This window comes from Labrus bergylta, chromosome 2 (assembly GCF_963930695.1).
Source record: "Labrus bergylta chromosome 2, fLabBer1.1, whole genome shotgun sequence".
Lineage (NCBI taxonomy): Eukaryota > Metazoa > Chordata > Actinopteri > Labriformes > Labridae > Labrus > Labrus bergylta.
In genome coordinates this window covers 32,231,921-32,252,041 of record NC_089196.1, presented here as the reverse complement: position 1 = coordinate 32,252,041, position 20,121 = coordinate 32,231,921, and the positions used below count along the sequence as shown (strand labels likewise).

At 40.9% G+C, this 20,121-nt stretch overlaps 2 protein-coding genes across 2 annotated transcripts in view; one reads left to right on the top strand and one right to left on the bottom strand.

Annotated features, from left to right (window-relative positions):
* Positions 1–20,121, bottom strand: part of LOC136181089 (NLR family CARD domain-containing protein 3-like) — a 119,177-nt gene that overhangs the window by 20,953 nt on the left and 78,103 nt on the right. The window lies entirely within an intron of this gene.
* Positions 8,573–11,405, top strand: LOC136181140 (NLR family CARD domain-containing protein 3-like). The gene is made up of 3 exons (XM_065961584.1): positions 8,573–10,185; positions 10,292–10,465; positions 11,180–11,405. Exons 1-3 carry the CDS (start codon positions 8,747–8,749, stop codon positions 11,388–11,390), a joined length of 1,824 nt encoding a protein of 607 aa, XP_065817656.1. The 5' UTR covers positions 8,573–8,746; the 3' UTR covers positions 11,391–11,405.

The window sequence follows — 20,121 nt, the reverse complement described above, 5'->3', positions numbered from 1 at the left end:
TAGAGGTACTGATGACGCTGTCAATAGCTTAGTGCACATGGTCACCAAACATCTGGAGAATCCCAAGGCCTACGCTAGACTACTGTTTGTTGATTTTAGTTCAGCGTTTAACACCTTGCAGCTTCACATTCTACTTAACACACTAAATCAGCTTTGGGTCAATCCATTCATCATTAAATGGTATCATTCATTTTTCACTAACCGCACCCAGCAAGTCAGAGCGAACAGAACTGTGTCAGAGCTCACAACCATCAGCACCGGAGCGCCCCAGGGGTGTGTTAGCTCACCAGTGCTGTTCACTCTCTACACAAATCAGTGTACCAGCAACAGTGGAAACGTACATGTTGTTAAATTTTTAAAAACAAATGAGATGGTGTTCGACCCTCAGTCTATTGGCGACCACTCACCAGTGGTCATCCATGATCACACCATAACATAAGTAGAGTGCTACAAATATCTCGGCATTCACATAGACAATAAACTTGTGTGGAAGTCCCAGGTGGAAGCTGTCTGCTCCAGAGTGCAGCAGAGGCTTCACTTTCTGAGAAGACTCAGGACCTTTGGTGTGTCCCGGGAAGTGCAGCTTCTCTTCTACCATGCAGTAGTAGAGAGCCTCCTACGATATGGTATCTCTGCATGGTTTGGAAATTTGACCGTTCAGTCAAAGGCCCAAATCCACAGACTCACAAAAACTGCCATGAAAATCGTGGGAGTTCATCAACACCCCAGCCTCCAAGACATCTTTCAACAAACCATAAAACCAAAACAGGCACAAAAAATAATCTCAGACCCATCTCATGTTCTTCACCCTGAGTACCAGCTCCTCCCCTCAGGCCGACGCTACAGGGTACCCCAAGGGAGGAACAACCGTTTCAGAAATACCTTTGTTCTCTTGTCCATCAAAGCCCTCAACAGTACCTAAGCTGTAATGTGTGTGTATACGTGTGCATGTATGAGGTGGTGTGAGTGTGTGTGTGAAGATGTGTAGATGTACCTGCACTGTTTATCAGTTTAAATGTGATTACATGTACATTTTACTTTTACATAACTATTACATATTTATGGTTTTAGTAATTCACTTGTATGGAATTTACCGATTATTTAACTGACATGTTTTACCGACGAATGAATGTATTTTGTTATTTTTTGCTACTGCATCAGAGCTCTGTGAAGTCCAAGACAAATTTCCCACTGGGACAATAAAGTTAATCTTAATCTTAATCTTAATCTTAATCTTAATATATTGTGCGATGATAGAAGTTGATGAAAGTGTTTGAGGCAGTCTGTTGTCCTGCAGTGGTCTGTAAAAAAGGAAGGGCTGCTGTATGGGATCAATTTCCTGTAAATAAGATTTTGAACTCGTGAAAGGTTACTTTGGTGAAATATTTTGTGCACACAGGTAAGGTTTGCACATGTGCAAACAACATTTGTAATTATAGAAATATTCTGAGCATATGTAAAACAATTCTGTTGTTGTGAAAAAATGTGAAGATGTGTAATGATTTTGTGCTCACAGTTCAGATTGCACAAATTCCCTATCTTCACGTGCGATCCTGAAGGTACACGCACAAGCTTTGAGTTACAACCACAAATTTTGACAGAGTCTTTACCAAGGGTCAACCTCCGGTCTCGAAAAAAATGAAGCCTATGCGGAAGTACAAAAAACTGCAGTTCCTCGAGGTTCCACTTGAGGCTGGCTGCAGAAGCGCCGGAAGTGCCATAAGCCCACAGCCAAAAAAGCCCGTTTTTACCACAAGAATCAACATGTTTACAGCCTGGTTCAAAAAACGAGATATATCTGAGAAGTTGACGGCCCCTTCTCCTCACACTGTGGGGGGGTGATTTTTTTTTATAACTCATCGGATTTTATTCTATTAAGGAAAACGGCTATGCCCATATAAGGGTTGTGGCAGATTTGATTGACAGCTCTGCACGGTCAGCAGGTCAGGAGGCTAACAGCTTGATCCGTCTGATTTCTCCTCTTTCTTACTTCGTTTGGAGAGTTTGTTTAACACATATCTGACAACATACATGGCTTGCTGTGCGGTTAACAGACCATCCAACAAGTTGATGCTTCAGTTTTTTTTCGGTAAGTGATATAGTAGTGTTATATTTACTGCTTACTCATGTGTTTATATTTATATTTACAGACCTTTAGCTTGTTTAGCATTAGCTTGTAAACCAGTCGGCTAACTGTGTAGCTCATTATTTACGGTCAATGGTTTAGAAATGTTTGTTGTTAAGATGTTGTTGTTGAAAATGAGTTTGTGTCATGTTAGAAGCTAAAGGTTCATCTCGATGGTTAACCACAGACTGTAAATATGGTTATCTGACGTTATGATGAATGTTATACTCCACGTAAATGTGGACATTAAAAAACAAACTTTGTGTAGTAATTATCCGTCAGTAACATAAACTGAACTGAACCTAATGTGCTGTGTAGGTTATAGAGGATGACATTAACGTTACATGGTTGATGTAGTGTCTTAAGATTTGTGCAAACTGTTAATAAATAAAAAGAAATGCACTTTGTAAGAGCATCTGTAACCATTAAGAACTATATTAATAACCATATTAATTTTCACTGAACTCTTACAAAGAATATAGCTGTAGAAATATAAAATATAAATAACATGTGGAATGAAAATAAGATATAAAGCCAGAAGTACAAGAAATAGTTTGAAGAATACAGCCATGTACTGACCTCATGTTAATAATAAATATAATAAATATAGTTAATTATAATATATGTTCTCCTGGATCCATGTCACATGCTCAAGCTTCTTCAGAATGACTTTTCAACAGTCGAAGTTCTGCTGAGAGAAGATGGCCAGCAGATAAGACAGCAGTACATCAAGGAGCTCCACAGGCTTCAGGAGGAGGAGGGTTTGCACCTTGGAAGACTGTATTCATGCTGTTCAAATAAAACTAGATCTCCTCCAAACAACTTGCAATCAAACCATTTTCTTCCCATTTTAAAACCCTTTGTCCAGTTTAGATGAGAGAAGTTGATATTATGTGATATTGATCAGGGAAGACTACATTTCTCAATCATTTTTAACTGTGTTTTTATTCACAAGTTATTGATCTTATTTACTCTCCATGTATCTTGATTTAAGAATGGGGCTTCTTGTTTAAGGGCATATTTTTGCAATGACTCTGTTCCATCCCATTTTGAGAGATGAACTACATTAGTATTTGGTAAAAAAAAAATGTCAAAAGAATAAAATTGTGTAAAATTAGACTTCCTTTCCTTAGCTATTGAGTTGAGCATTAACGTCTTGTCATTTCAAATCTGAAATGTATACTCATAAGTAGACATAAAGGAGTGCATTTATATATAAATATTTATTTAATCTGAAAAACAACATTAAAAAAGTCTGTTTTTACAGCAGAGATGAACATGTTTACAGCTTGGTACAAAACAAACAAATAGGTGTGATTAGCTCATGTCTCGATGGACACACACTGTACGGGGGGTGAATGTTTTGATGACTCATCAGTTTTGATTTGATGAAGGATAAGAGTTATTCACAATAAGGCGTGTAGCTGACCAGCTTGACAGGTGGGCGCGGTGTAACGGTTTGTCAAGAGGCTTAAAACCCGTCTCAGCTCTCAGCCTGTGGGTGACATCACTCAGGCCATCCGGGGGAGACCTCCCTCACAGCGAGCTGTTGAAGAGAAGCAACTGAAGTCCACCCCAGAAGAACCAACAAATACAGATGTTGTTGAGGCTCAGGTTTCTTCCTCTGTCTCTGCAGCTCTCTGGGCACCTCGATGGACCAGTCACCAATAATCCACACTGTGTCTATAGGAGAAATACAAAGGTGTTCAATTAATGCCTCAGACAAGACAAAATGTACAGTTAACTACATGTGACAGCTCAGGGTGTTTTTTTGTTATTAGCCACATCTGCAGGAATAATATTGAACAAGGTAGCTGCAACTCATAATAATAGATGCCAGTCTTAAACACTATTTTTTCTAATACTTAAAGTTTTTGGTGTGAAGCTGACACTGTCCACAGACTCCATGACTTCACGGGGTTCAATAGAAAACAAATGTCTTATAATAAATACTAAATAAATATTTTTCAATTGTCATGTTCACCCACATCGCTGTTGACATCAATAAATATAAAACACAGACATTCCTCTTTTTGTCAGAACAGCAACATGAACTGTATGCTTTGTAATATTGATTTCTTCTGGATGTCTCATATTTATTTACAGTTTATGGATAAAACTTTGTTAATGTATTTCTCTGCTAACACTGACAAAGTCTAACTGCTCTGACAAATAACTAATAAACATAATTGTATATTTAAAAAAGTGTAGTTTTAAGACTTTAATTAAATATTTGGGTTGAATATAATTCGTTTTAACTGTGTTGTAGAAAAGTTAAATGTTAACTTACTGTTTGTAGAGTTTTCTCAGGACGAGCAGGAATAGTTGATGATAGCAGCCTAGCTGTTAGCTATGCTGTCAAGTGGACTGCTAACGTCGAGCTGAATGGGCGGAGCTAAGTCCTGCCGGTCCCGCCTTACTGCTGTTGCTAGGTTGATCCGAAGTTAGGTTGAGACTGCAAATCCAATATGGATGCGGCCGTCGATTGGACTCATTTTCTGCCTATGTCACAGACAGGTCAGGGTTCGTCCAGTAATATTTACAGTCTATGAGGTGAACGTGAGGTGACGATTTACGTTTAATTTCGCACAGCATTGTGAGTAAAATACAATTCATTTCCTGAAAGCACGCATCCGATCCATACTGCATAAAACCCGGAAGTTAGTATTCATACTGAAATGTTCAGTATACTGAGGTGGACCCAAAATATGCATACTGAATTACCACGAGAGTTTACTGAACTGTGGCTATTCAGAAAGGGCCCATGACTCTTATCCATGTCACAGCTCAGCACTCACATCACTCCACCTTCATCATCATCATCATCATAACTAATAATGTTGTTTTTTTGTATCAGGATGCAGGAACAGAGACCAGACTCTCCTGGACCCAGCTGTGTGTCCATGAAGAGTGACCGGTCTAAGGGTCTCATTATTGAGTTTAAAGATGGACGTCCTGCTGATGGAAGGTGAGATCTGAAATTGACAAAGAGCTCTGTTCTGCTTTTCTGTAGGCTCACTCTTTCATCCTCAGTCATTTACATCACTCTCAGTCTTCAGTCCATGTTCACCTCTCCCAGGACTCGTACTTTTCTCCTGTTTCTCCTACTTCTCCACCAGAGGTCCTCAGAATTCACCTCCTTCTCTTCTAGGTTTCAATAGCCCAGACCTTCCCTTCTACTCTACTCACCTGTCTTCATTTTCCTCATCAGCTTCATTTAGTTTTCTCACCACTTCATGATCATTGTGTGCTTTGGTTCTATCTTGTGTTTTTTCTTTTGAAGTGTTTGTTCTTGAACCCTGACCTTCCTGAAGGCTGTAAAATGTGGAAAAGAATCATTTTATTGCAGCTGTGAGTCCATTTTTTTCTGCATTTGGGTCCTTCCCTACGCCCTATTTCCCCGACCCTGTCAGAACTTAACCTGCCTGACACAGAACCATTCGACAGTGTGATGGACTTTATGACTTTAAAGCAAAAACAGCCCTACTAGAAAGAAGCTAAATATTCTTAGACAAAGTCAAAATAATAGGCCAAAACTTAAAAAGAGAGAAATCTGAGGAAAGTTATTTTTGGGCTTTTTGTTCCGTTATTTAGAGACGGGACAGTAGATAGAGTCAGAAATCAAGGAGAGAGAGAATGGGGAATGACATGCAGGAAAGGAGCCACAGGTTGGATTTGAACCCGAGCCACCCGCTTGGAGGGCTACAGTCTCCCTACATGGGATACACACACTAACCACTAGGCCACCAGCACCCCAATTAAAGCATTTTTAATGAATGAACATTTTTGTTTTTCCCTCAGGTAGAATGAAAGTCCTCTCCTTCCTCACTCCCAATGATGACCAAAACAAACAGACATACTGTCCACAATATCAGATTTCATTCACTGAGAGTCTGCTTCTGCACGTCCATTTTAAAGACTTAAAAGTAACTATACATTTTATAGTCAGGGCTGGCGCTGCTGTAGACCAGCTCCTAGTTATGCTGCTATAGGCTTAGACTACTGGGGGAACTGGCACCTTGAGCTCCTATATCTCCCTCCTCTCTCTCTCTCTCTCTCTCTCTCTCTCTCTCTCTCTCTCTCTCTCTCTCTCTCTCTCTCTCTCTCTCTCTCTCTCTCTCCTCCCTCTCTCTCTCTCTCTCTCTCTCTCTCTCGATCGTATTACTGCATGTTGCTATCTGTAAATCTCAGTTACTAACCACAGAATCTTTCTTAGCTGTGTTTATGTTTAAGTCGTCTTCTGTTAACTTTAATTTCATCAATCTGAAGAATTTGAGGACAGACACAGTGTTGGCTGTATTCTGAGTGAGATACTGTTCTAATAGAAACAGAGAGAACTGTGGAGAACTTCACCTCTGCCTCCTGATTACTGATTATCCATCTGCCAGTTTAAACTGGAACAATCTGATTAAAAATGATCTTTGAAACAAGATCCAGGGTGTGGTTAAAACGATGAGTAGGTTCGTTTACACCCTGGGTGAAACCAATAGAGTCTAATAATGACATGAAAGCTGTGCTAAGGTTATCATTATCAACATCCACGTGGATATTGAAGTCACCTACAACAATTATTCTATCACTGCTAAGGACTACATTTGATAAGAATTCTGCAAATTCAGATAGAAATTCAGAATATGGGCCAGGAGGGCGGCAAACTACAACAACTAGAACTGGCTGAAAGGTTCTTGAGACTGGATGTGAAAGACTAAGAACAAGGCTTTCAAAAGAAGAAAAATTCAGCCTTGGTCGAGGGTTAAAAGACTAAGAAAGTTAGAAGACTAGAATTATTATTCTTTTTAAAGATCCTGAGAGCACTGAGCTGTTATTGGTTGTGGGGTGTAACAGAGAATCTATTGTCCTGAAAAGATGTCTGGTGCTGTTTATCAGGTTTGAGAAATATTCTTGCCTTGATTTTCGGATGGCTTTGTTGTAGTCTTTTATTGCTTCTACAAGTATATTTTTTTTCAATTTCTATTTTTGTTTTGCAGTCTGCAGTCTCTCTTAAGTGCATTGGTTGCATTGTTTTTCCATGGAACGACCTTTTTTGTTTTTACTGTCTTAGTTGTGATTGGAGAGCAGGCATCAAGCACTGTCCTCAGTTTATAATTAAAATCGGTAACAAGTTGTTCACAGGATGATGGTAAGGTGGTATTTCTGTAAGATGTTATGTAAGAGTTGTGGCTACTTCAGGGGTAATGTGCCGTTTGTTAACTATACGTTCTATTGCACCTGGAGGAGAGTGATAAAAACTGTTAAAAAAATATGTCGGCCCGCACCGGCTACAGGTGGCTGGCTAACTACTGCTGCATACGATGACTCTGACTCAGCTGTGCAGAGCCATCTCTCTAACTCAGACACCCTCGCCTCCAAAGCTAAAAATAAACTACATTTCTTAGATTATCACTAAAGGAGGACGAGGAGTAACTTAACATCTGACACGTAGAGCAGGAGAGAGCAGGAGAGGGAAAGACAGAAAACAAAGCCATTGTAAATAAAGCTAACTGCTAAGCTAGGCTAAGAGTAGGTAGCTAAAATAAACAAAACTTTTAAGCAGGTTTGTCGCTAGAGAGAAAGAGTGCTTTTCGATCACTTCTGTTTGTCTGAACATACAGTGTGTTGGAAACAACAGTCGTAAGAAACTAGGCAAAATTAACAATTAAGCTTTTAGCTTTTAGCTTTTAGCTCTAACGATCAGCGCTGAACAACACAATACAGCGGAGAACAGGAAATTATGCAATACACTCACCTGTAGTACGTAGCACGTAGCAGCCCCTGATGGAAGGTGAGAATTAAAAATAAAGTAATTGTTATGTCTCTGTTGTTTAAAGACTCATATCTTGGCTCAGAGTTTCATTATATATATCCTGTTGTTTTCTTGTGTAATATGTCCTGTCACAGAGTTCAACAGGAGAGCTCCAACGTTCACAGAGATCAACCAGACCAGCAGAATCCAACAGACCTGGACTCCATCTTTATGGTGTGTTCAACACACTGTTAATTAATATACTACCATTACAATAATTTAATTCTAAGTTATTGTTCTGTTTAGACCAGCTGACCTTCAGACTGACAGATGAAACACATGTTGAGTTCTACCAGTTTATATTAAATATCCAGTGTCTCCTTCTGTTCCAGCTGCTGGAGGAGAACATCATCACCTTTGTGAAGAACGAGCTGAAGAGAGTCCACAGGGGTCTGAGTCCAGAATACCCAGAATGCTTAGAGAGTCAGAGTGAGGATGAAGAGCAGGGGAGAAGCTGTAAAGAGGCATTTTTGAAGATCACTCTGCACTTCCTGAGGAGAATGAAGCAGGAGGAGCTGGCTGACTGTCTGCAGAGCAGTAAGAACATTTTAACAGATTTAGTATTTTAGAAAAAGAACAAAGAGGTTTAAAGTTCCAAACTCAGATAGTCATGTCATCTATATCAGGATCTGTTCATTGATTTCAGTTCTTTCATTTTTCAGGAACAGTCGCTGCAGAGTGCCGGCGTAAACTCAAATCTAACCTGAAGGAGAAGTTCCAGTGTGTGTTTGAGGGGATTGCTAAAGCAGGAAACCCAACTCTTCTGAACCAGATCTACACAGAGCTCTACATCACAGAGGGAGGGACTGGAGAGGTCAATGATGAACACGAGGTCATTCACACGAGGTCAGCACATTCACGAGCTGAATGTGCTGAAGAAGAAAAAGTTCAGCTTGGTGGAACTTGTTCATCACTTCTTTCCTGAAACCAAAGAAGCAGGAATCTGCAGGTTTGAAGAGTTCCAGGTTGTGTTCATCTTTGACGGTCTGGATGAGTGTCGACTTCCTCTGGACTTTAAAAACAACGAGACCCTGACTGATGTCACAGAGTCCACCACAGTGCTGACTAACCTCATCAGGGGGAAACTGCTTCCCTCTGCTCACTTCTGGATAACTACAAGACCTGCAGCAGCCAATCAGATCCCTCCTGAGTGTGTTGACATGGTGACAGAGGTCAGAGGGTTCACTGACCCACAGAAGGAGGAGTACTTCAGGAAGAGGTTCAGAAATGAGGATCGGGCCAGCAGAATCATCTCCCACATCAAGACATCCAGAAGCCTCCACATCATGTGCCACATCCCAGTCTTCTGCTGGATCACTGCTACAGTTCTGGAGGATGTGCTGAAGACCAGAGAGGGAGGAGAGCTGCCCAAGACCCTGACTGAGATGTACATCCACTTCCTGGTGGTTCAGTCCAAACTGAAGAACATCAAGTATGATGGAGGAGCTGAGACAGATCCACACTGGAATAAAAAGAGCAGGAAGATGATTAAGTCTCTGGGAAAACTGGCTTTTGAGCAGCTGCAGAAAGGAAACCTGATCTTCTATGACTCAGACCTGACAGAGTGTGACATCGATATCAGAGCAGCCTCAGTGTACTCAGGAGTGTTCACACAGATCTTTAAAGAGGAGAGAGGACTGTACCAGGACAAGGTGTTCTGCTTCATACATCTGAGTGTTCAGGAGTTTCTGGCTGCTCTTCATGTCCATCTGACCTTCATCAACTCTGGAGTCAATCTGATGTCAGAAGAACAAACAACATCCTGGTGGTCTAAAGTATACATTGAAAAACCTGACCCAACACATTTATATCAGAGTGCTGTGGACCAAGCCTTACAGAGTCCTAATGGACACCTGGACTTGTTCCTCCGCTTCCTCCTAGGTCTTTCTTTAGAGACCAATCAGAATCTCACACGAGGTCTGCTGACACACACAGGAAGTGGCTCAAAGACTAATCAGGAAACAGTCAAGTACATCAAGGAGAAGATCAGTGAGGATCTGTCTGCAGAGAAAAGCATCAATCTGTTCCACTGTCTGAATGAACTGAATGATCGTTCTCTAGTGGAGGAGATCCAACAGTCCCTGAGATCAGGACGTCTCTCTACAGATAAACTGTCTCCTGCTCAGTGGTCAGCTCTGGTCTTCATCTTACTGTCATCAGAAAAAGATCTGGACGTGTTTGACCTGAAGAAATACTCTGCTTCAGAGGAGGCTCTTCTGAGGCTGCTGCCTGTGATCAAAGCTTCAAACAAAGCTCTGTACGTGCTCACATAACTATCCAGTTCAAATGTAGTTCTCTTTATTCAGAAATAACAACTATAGTTTGTAATTGATTTCATTTGTGTTCTTCTGAATCCTCTTCAGGCTGAGTGGTTGTAACCTCTCAGAGAGAAGCTGTGAAGCTCTGTCCTCAGTCCTCAGCTCCCAGTCCTCTAGTCTGAGAGAGCTGGACCTGAGCATCAACAACTTGCAGGATTCAGGAGTGAAGCTGCTGTCTACTGGATTAAAGAGTCCACTCTGTAGACTGGACACTCTCAGGTTAGTGTGCTGCTGATCCAGATTTGTCCTTTAAGATCACATTTTCTTGATGAATTATTTATTAAATGGGCCATGGTGGTGGTTTAAAGTTTTCCTGTATGTTTCCACATGAAAGCTGTAAAGCTCTGAGCTCGTTCTATAGCTCTCAGTCTTTTAGTCTGAGGAAGCTGGACTGGAATAAAGAAAGTTAAATATGAAGTTCTTTCCCCACCAACAAACAAACCATGGATAATGTTTGGAACATAAAGAACTAAAGAATCTTTATTTCAGATGAAACAGTTCAGAACTGTTTCTACATCACTGCTGATGTCAAAGCAGTCTGTGTGTTTATCTCACGCTCTGTCTTACCTTCACTATTTGTCACCAGAGTAAAAATTGATTAGTATCAGATTATGAAGTCTATTCTGTTCAGCTGCATGGTTATGACGGGATGTTACTGGTAAAACAGAGAAGAATGGACCAATGGATGTTAAGCATGTTGTGTCTGTGTGTGTGTGTGCGTGTGTGTGTGTGTGTGTGTGTGTGTGTGTGCGTGTCTGTGTGCGTGTGTGTGTGTGTGTTGGTTTTTTCATGTGTGTGTGTGTGTGTGTGTGTGTGTGTGTGTGTGTGTGTGTGTGTGTGTGTGTGTGTGCGTGTGTTGGTGTTTATATGTGTGTGTGTGTGTGTGTGTGTGTGTGTGTGTGTGTGTGTGTGTGTGTGTGTGTGTGTGTGTAGTCTGTCAGGTTGTCTGATCACAGAAGAAGGTTGTGCGTCTCTGGCCTCAGCTCTAAGCTCCTCCCCCCTGAGACATCTGGACCTGAGCTACAATCATCCAGGAGAACGAGGAGAGAAGCTGCTGTCTGCTGGACTGGAGGATCCACACTGCAGACTGGAGACACTGAGGTACAGACAGACACACAGAAGCTGTCTCACTGTTTCTGAATGATGAACTCTGCTTCTTGTCTGATGCTGGATTTAAATGAAGATGTATGAAATAGATTCTGATCTGGTTTCTTCCTCCAGGTTGGACCATAGTGGACTGCACAGACTGAAGCCTGGTCTGAGGAAGTGTGAGTGTGTTTTCATTTCTCTTCATCAGAACACAGCAGCACATGTTGTAGTGTAGAAGAGTAAATGCTCTTGAACAATCAGACAGAGACTATGGCTTGTGAACAGAGGATTTGTTTATTTCTCTCGGAGAAGTGAAAAACAATAACTTAGATTTATATAGCGCCTTTCATGAAACACAAGGACACAAACAGAGAAGAGAAAGGATAGAAACACTAGACAAACAAATGAAGGAGAAAGGGAGTGGGTGATCAGCTGAGGGGAGTGTTAGATGAGGCTGAATGCTTTGGTGAACAGATGGTGTTTGAGGAGGTTTTTTAAAAATGACCAGGGGTCTCATTTATAAAAGAGTGCGTAAAATTCATACTAAAAATGTACGTGTGCCAAAAACCCGGAAATGGCGTGCGCACAAAATGATTCAGAGTTATAAAACCGTTCGTACGCACACCTGCACGCAATGTTCCCTTTATAAATCACCATCCACCTGGAAATGTGCGCACGTAGATTAGTCCCGTGTTCCGCCCTCTACACGCCCACATTCAACCATAAACGGTCAATGCAAAGCAGCTTGTGAATGAAAATGCATACAAACAAGGGGGCAGATCAAAGGTTTCCAACGTTGGATCACGAAAACCGAAGTTTAGACGAAGAAACGAAACTTTCTGACCCAGAAACAAAGGAACTTGTGAATGAAGTGAAGGATAAAATGGACATATCGGTAGTTTGCTGCAGCAGGAGGATCACGAACTGAAGAAAATTCAGAGAATGACACCACGTCGCTGCTGCATTCACGCTGTCCTATGTGCCAAAACATCCACCGTTCATCATTACGCACGAGTATATCTGCAATGTTTACATGTTTACAGGACCCACACTGATTTCTTCATATAGTGGCAGAGAGGACACGTCAGTCAGCATTCTCCCTCACTCTATCATATTATTAATCAAAGGTTTGATCAACCAACAAAAACTTTGAATTGTTGGCCACATATTTTCGTGGGCATCTCCGTCTGCACTGTGACTAATTATGAGCAAATATATGGCTTAATGATCGTGTCAGAGATGCCCCGACTTAATGTCCACACTTGAATTATTTACAGAATAAATACATGCAGCTGATGAAGATGTGCTGAGTATGGAGGAGGTGAAATGTGTGAAGCCATCGCCATGTCTCTGTGCACTCTTTATTAAAACTAAAAATCACAATTGATGATAAATGCAAGATATTGAAATATATTAATGAAAACTGGAGGCTCTATGGTCTTTGTGTTAGTCTAATGTTTAACTCTACATCAGTGATTACATTAGTGTATAAGTCCGGTCCTCTGAGGTCCGTCCGGGATAATGAAGGCGAGACGGCGCTGATGCAATATGTATGTGGCGGACTTTTATTTTTAATTTTTATTTTATGTTTATATATTGGACACAATCTGAGCAGGAGAGCAGCAGCCGGCAGTCTGGTTGTCAGGCAGGCCTCTTCACCGCCAGCAGCCGAGCCAGAGTAGTGGAAAGCGGCAGCCAGCGGTAGCCAACAGGTGGCGCAGGGCGATGGGTCCAAGCCAGGTAGGGAGCCGACGTGGCCGACGAAGAAGGACGGTCCACCAATAAGGCAGGCGAGGGTCCAGTGATCACAGACTGGTGAGGATATCCTGATAGCGGTGCGAGAAGCTAACAGCTGATCAGCGGCTAGCGCTAACAGCTGATCGTCATAGATGGTGAGTAGCTGTCAGTTTACACAAACTGAAAGCAGCAGCAAAGTCGACCTGTTTGCAGACTGTTAGTAGAGGATAAGTAGGAGGGAGAAGCATAGATAGCACAAAAGAAACACGATTTCTGTCACGGATCGTGATGCGGCGACATACACGCCAGCGTCCTCGCTCAACCGGAACTTTTATAACATCCCAATCATCCTTTTATGGGCAATCAACACACTGAGCAATTACAACATGTGTGTTATATGAAGACCATTTCCTAGAAGTTTCCTGGACAGACAACTGGTCTCTTAACAGGAAAGAGTGTGTGTATGTGTGTGTGTGTGTGTGTGTGTGTGTGTGTGTGTGTGTGTGTGTGTGTGTGTGTGTGTGTGTGTGTGTGTGTGTGTATGTGTGTGTGTGTGTGTGTGTCTTGTGTATCAGAACATGATCTTATGACTTGGCTAAATTCAGAGGTTAGATAACTATTGGTTTGTGCCTGCTGCTGTCCAGATTGTGTTTCTGTTATGATTAAACCTTTCAAACTACAACAGGATGAGGGCTGGAAGTAACACAAAGTGATGATAAAAGTGAGGGTGATGGAAACTCATGAGAGTTTAAATATGAAATAAAAAATGTAAACTGAAATAAAAGTGATAATCCAGTGAATAGAAAATCACCATTCATCACATCCAACAGAAATGTATATTTTACAACATGCAGTTTTTGTGACATTTCACATTTTGATGTTGGCTGCTGGCCGGCTGCTCGTAGTCGAGCTCGTGGAGCTCATCAACTTTAAAAACAGCAGAAATCATTTTTGATTTGACGTTCATTTTCATAAACATGTAAATATGCAGAGTCTCCAACATCAAGTTCTCTCCTCAAAAACATCCAGATGTGAATTCAGTGATGAAATAGAAACAGAATATCTTTAGAGACATAAGCTAGCTCTCCTCCTCGTCTTCTGGCTGTGCAGACAGTAAGGCACACAGCAAAGTCCACGATCACCATAGTACAGGCCAGCAGGAACATCCAACAACAATACACAAGTCAGCTGCAGGCCGCGAGGTGTCCAGGTGAGGTCGGGACGGCGTGGCCTACGCCTTAGACAAGCAGAGAAAAACTCACAAGGACTGAGATGTCATCTGTTTCTTCAGATTTCGATCTGTTCATCCAGTCCAGTTAAATTTCAATTAAAACAAAAACATGTATGTTGTAGAGCCTAGATTGATGGAAAAGAAATGGTCTCCATGACTTCAGAAACACAGTTTAAAACTAGTTAGACAGGCAGATTTGATAACTGGTGTATTCAGCTGCTGTGTAGGACTGGTCTGACTGGTCGCTGTTACTGGGAGGTCGAGTGGAGAGGAAAGGTTTATGTATCAGTGAGTTACAGAGGAATCAGGAGGAGAGGAGGCATGAATGAATGTGTGTTTGGATATAATGATCAGTCCTGGAGTCTGATCTGCTCTGATGAAGGTTACTCTGTCAGGCACAATAACAGAAGAACAGAGATCTCCTCCTCCTCCTCCTCTTCCTCTTCCTCTTCCTCTTCCTCCTCCTCCTCCTCCTCTTCCTCCTCCTCTGTCTCTCACAGAGTAGCAGTGTATGTGGACTGTCCTGCTGGCTCTCTGTCCTTCTACAGAGTCTCCTCTGACACACTGATCCACCTCCACACCTTCAACACCACATTCACTGAACCTCTCTATCCTGGGTTTATGTTCTGGTCTCCTGGTTCTTCAGTGTCTCTGTGTCGTCTGTCAGTCTGAGAAACACTGCTGACTGAAGATCAGCTGACTCTGTTCACTCTGTCCAGCTGGTCTGTTTCATGGTTGGGGCGTGTGATAATGGGGGGTGGGGGTGGTAATGGGGGTTAAATGTTCTACATTACAGAAAAACAATGGACCCCCTTCTTTAATGTCTGTATTGTTCTGATCTCACCAATAAAAAACAAGTGACAATTAAAAAATTAAAGTCCTCCTCCTGCTGTCTTGATATTGGCAGCAGGAGGAGGAGTCATGGCTCCAGATCTGTTACAAATGGTAAACTTGTCTCTCAGGTGTCCTCCCACAGGCCCTGAAAACAGCAGTCATCAAGCCACTACTAGAAAAGAACAATCTAGACAATAATGAATAATTACAGGCCTATATCAAATCTTCCTCTGTTAGGTCAAATGATAGACAAAGCTGTGTTTCAGAAGTTAAATAACTTCTTGATATTGAACAACTGTTTGGATGTCTTCCAGTCAGGTTTTGGACCAAACCGCAGCACTGAGACAGCTCTGGTTAAAGTGTTTCATGACATTTGTTTAAACACAGACAGAACCTCAGTCTAAGTTCTTCTTGGGTAACACTTTATATGAAGGTCCTTGAAATAAGCTGTTATTACCATCAAATCTGCTGTATAAGACACACTTTAAACCCTCAGGCATCAGTTTAATTTACTACCCTCTTAAGTCATTAAGGACAAAAATGTCCACTTCCAAAAATCTGCGATGAAGATAGAACAGATTTCTTTTTTTGTTGCTTTTTTCTGCATTAATCTCTTAACCAACTTCAGCCCTGCTCAAAACTACCAAACATTCAATCATTTTGAGGATTTTAAGCCTTTAGATGCCAATTTAATTACTTGATCACTGTTATTATTTATGAAAAAAAAAATATATTTTCCATATAACAAATGTTTGGTGTCTGGGGGATTTTTTAAAATCAGTCTTTGTTTTGTTAAAATCTAAGGACAAACAGAAAATGAAAATATTAATATGCTTTTATTTACTTTGTGTTTAAAGGTTAATCAGCTTTATTATTACTTATCAGGTTATCTCTGTTGTCAGCCTACAAAATATTGACTTTGATGCATTATTAGTTTTTGTGTAGCATCAGATTGAAAATGTACTCCCCTCTTGAGTCATTAAGGACAAATATGTTCACTTCCAAAAACTGCTATAAAAATAGTACAGATTAATTTTTTTTCTGCTTTTTTGGGTTAAATCTTTTGATCAACTTCAGTCCTGATCAAAACGATCAAATATTGAATAATTATCAGGATTTTTGACTCTTTAAATGCCAGTTTGATTACATGATGATAATTTTCTTAATGAAAAAAACACACAAAAAAGTTATTTTCCATATAACAAATGTTTGGTGTCTGGGGGATTTTTTTAAATCAGTCTTTGTTTTGTTAAAATCTAAGGACAAACAGAAAATGAAAATATTAATATGCTTTTATTTACTTTGTGTTTAAAGGTTAATCAGCTTTATTATTACTTATCAGGTTATCTCTGTTGTCAGCCTTTATTTAAAGTTTGTATTGAACACTGGAGAGCAGCACTGAGCAGGTCAGGAAATCAGGTAACCTTTGTGAGCCAGGTGTGTAAACCTGCTGAGTGGCTCTAACTGACAGACAGGAGTGTCAGCGGTGTGTGTGAGAGCAGGAGTGAGGTGAGAGGCTGAGACACTTTCAGGCTGAATTCAATGAAAGGAAGACAGCAGAGATACCTTTGGTAAGTGTGCTGTGTTCTTTGGTAATTATCTGTTCAGAATGTTTGAATGGTGACATGTATTTAATGTAGGCTGTTTATTTCATAGTGATGCACTCTGCATTCTGGTTTTATAGTGTAGTGTTCACAGGAAACAATTAAATTAGAAGGGTAAATAATAATTAATATTGAACACATTTAACTGGTTTGTTTAAATTGTAAACAAAAGATAAAGAACTGAATAGATACTAAAATTCAGATTCATTTAATGGTTATATTAACTTAAATTCTGATTTGTGTTGTTTGGTGTTGTTGGGGTTGTATCAAGTCAACTTTGGTTATATTCTTTAATAATTATACTTAATTATTAATAATATAAATAAAATATCATTAAACTATGTTTAATCTCGTTTTGGGGCACCAACCTGTAATCAGGTAAATATAACCAAAATATCACTCAAATCAGTCTCAAATTAGTTATTTAATTACTAATATTATTAGTAATGAATAATTATATTTAATAAATTGAAGGCGTGAAATCCGTACACAAAGCCTTCGCACCCAGCTTATATCACAATGCAAATACACCAGTAATCACAAACAACTGCTCTCTTAAAATTATAACAGAATTTATTTAAACAAAGCAACATCAATCCAAAATCAATGAACTTAATTAAACAAATAACTATTATAAACTAATCTAAGCAACAAACATTATCAAGCAAAGGCTTGTGGAAGGGGTGTGAATGTAGGTGTGTGTGTGTGTGTGTGTGTGTGTGTGTGTGTGTGTGTGTGTGTGTGAGAGAGAGAGAGAGAGAGAGAGAGAGAGAGAGAGAGAGAGAGAGAGAGAGAGAGAGAGAGAGAGGGAAGAAGAAAGGGGGGGGGAGATGGCTTCGTACCCTCGTGGTCGTTCACGATGGCGCAAACCTAACAAAGACCTGGGTGCGTGCGCGTGTGGATGAAAGGGAGAGAGAAGGGGGGGGAAGATTACTTCGTCCCACGTGGTCGCCCTTCCGATGGCACACACCTAACAAAGGCCTAAATGTGGCCTTAAGGTCTAAAAGAGACTGAGTTCGGCCCTACACGATCTGTGTCTCTGAGGCGTCTGGATAGCCGCGAGTGTATAGATCTCTGTGCGTAATGGTGCGGTGATGGAGTTGGTCTCCAGATGTACGTTTACACGGGAATATGTGTGTGTGTGTATGTTCGTAGAGGGGGAATAAAAGAGAATAAAAGAGAAATGCGTGCCTGAAGAGGCCGGATCACAGTCCGACTCCCGCGCCACAACTCGGAGTAATTCCCTTCATTCACAGAAACAAACCAATAGCCGAATTCAAGTTAATACGGCTTACACTGGCCTTTCTGATCAGAAGAGTAATACCCGGTTATAACGCTGTTACACTAAACACATATAGGACGCAGCGGTCCGAAACAACAAGAGTTTTAAACAGTTAAAACTCAGGACGCAGGTCCAACAAAGATTAAAAATTACAGTTTCTGCTTTGATCAACAATTGTTAAAAACACTCTCTAAAGCTAATTCTGCCCAGACCTAATTAAGCCTCACTTGTGAATCGCTTTGCCCGCGATTGGTGAAAGGAAAAGAGTCCGGCGATGGAGCAGATCTTCTGTCCGTCCTGGTGCAGAGGCGTCTGATGGCGGCGAGGGTCCCTTACGGCGAGAGCGGCTTCGTTGGTTCTCCGTCGAGTGGAAAGATGTCCTTTGATGTCCTTTCGTTGCAGGACGGAATAAGACCGTTATCTTTCTGATAATCTGTTATAGTCTGACGCTCTCCGAGAAACTGAGATGCGTTCACTGGACAATCCGAGCTCGGAATTTAGAACACTGCCGGCCGCGGATTACCTGCGCGCCAAAACTTAAAACAAAGGAAGATTGTTGCAGGAAACAGGAGATCTTCTTGGGTCTCCGAGCACCGAAGGTCAGCGCGTGAAAGAGAGCGAGCAATGGAAGTCTTGGAGTTTTGTAGCCTGGCCTGCTCCATGGGGGTCTACCTCAGGTCCCCTCCAATGAGGAGAGAGAGGTTCCGGTCCCCCCTTTACTTCACACGTAGGTGTGAAGTACTGCAGGGGATTCTGGGATTAAGAGTCCTTTTAGGCCTCTTTGTGATCTCAGTGAATAACTCAAATGAGGCTTTTACAGAGGTGCAGGCCCAAGTCCATTGTATGACTGTTCTAAGCCTGCGTGGCCCAACAGTGTTAAAATGAGAAAAAGGAAGGTAAGGATGCTAAAAGATGCATGGTTAACATTGTATAAGTGGAAAACTGCTTCCCCAGATTACTTTACAATTATAATAGGAATTTATATGTGAAGAATTTTGTTCATAGATATTTTCCTTGCTTTTCAGAACCACACTCAATAAACAGTTGTAACCTCGTTGCATTAAAGTCTCCTCTTTGAACTCTTTTACTATCGTGGCCTAACCCAAACCAATGTGTTCAGTCTTTTAGAATAAGGGTCTGCTTGGAGGTGAAATATTGACAAATGAAAGCAGTTACTTTTATTGAAATAAGAAAAGTTTTAAGATTGATGACGAGTCAGGTTACCGTGGGAATTGGATAGCGGCAAGACCAATCGAAGAGTCGTTCTCCTCTTAGCTGAAAATGTATAAAAAGCAGTGAAGCAGCAAAAAGGAAGCCAAAGAGAGAAATGATAACAGAACAAATAAACACACCATTGAAGTGTTTTTTTCCATATACCATTTAGTTACACACACTGAAGGCTATAATGCATCTCTATCGTTTCTTCTAACAATATGTTGAGTAAATCCAGAATGCCAGATGACATCTACAGGTGTTATCATTCAGTTTGTGATTTTCTTTATTTTGTATTCTGACTGCAGGATTCTTATTAAGGGTTACAGGTTTTCAGTGAAATCGACATCGACCTGACCTGACTGTGGTCGCTCTGCATCAGGATCTGCTGAACTCCTTTTCTTTACCAAAGACACTTTAGACACTCGACACAAAATAACACAAGTAGATGAAAGTCTTTCTCACTCTACATCAGTTTATTTATTACAAGGATACACATGAGCTGTCTGAAGAACTTGTGCTACCCAACACAGAGGCCTCCAAGGAAACAGAGTGACAGAAAGAAGAGAAGATATCAGGAGAGAAGAAGGATCCTTACACTGTAACTGTTTCATATAAACCCTTTCAATTCAAACGTCATAGCTGCTCCCAACTTACTGGTTCATATGTCAGCAACATAACATCAATGTCAAAAAAGTAGAGACAGATTTCTGTCAGTAGAAATGTCTTATATCCTTTTATAACTGCACTTATACATCTGTTAGTCAATACATACTTATGAATACAAATTAGTTATGTTGTTAACTTGGATTCCTCTGGATCAGTTTTACCATTGCACAGGATTAGCATTTCTCTCCTGTGTGGACTAACATGTGTCTGGTCAGAT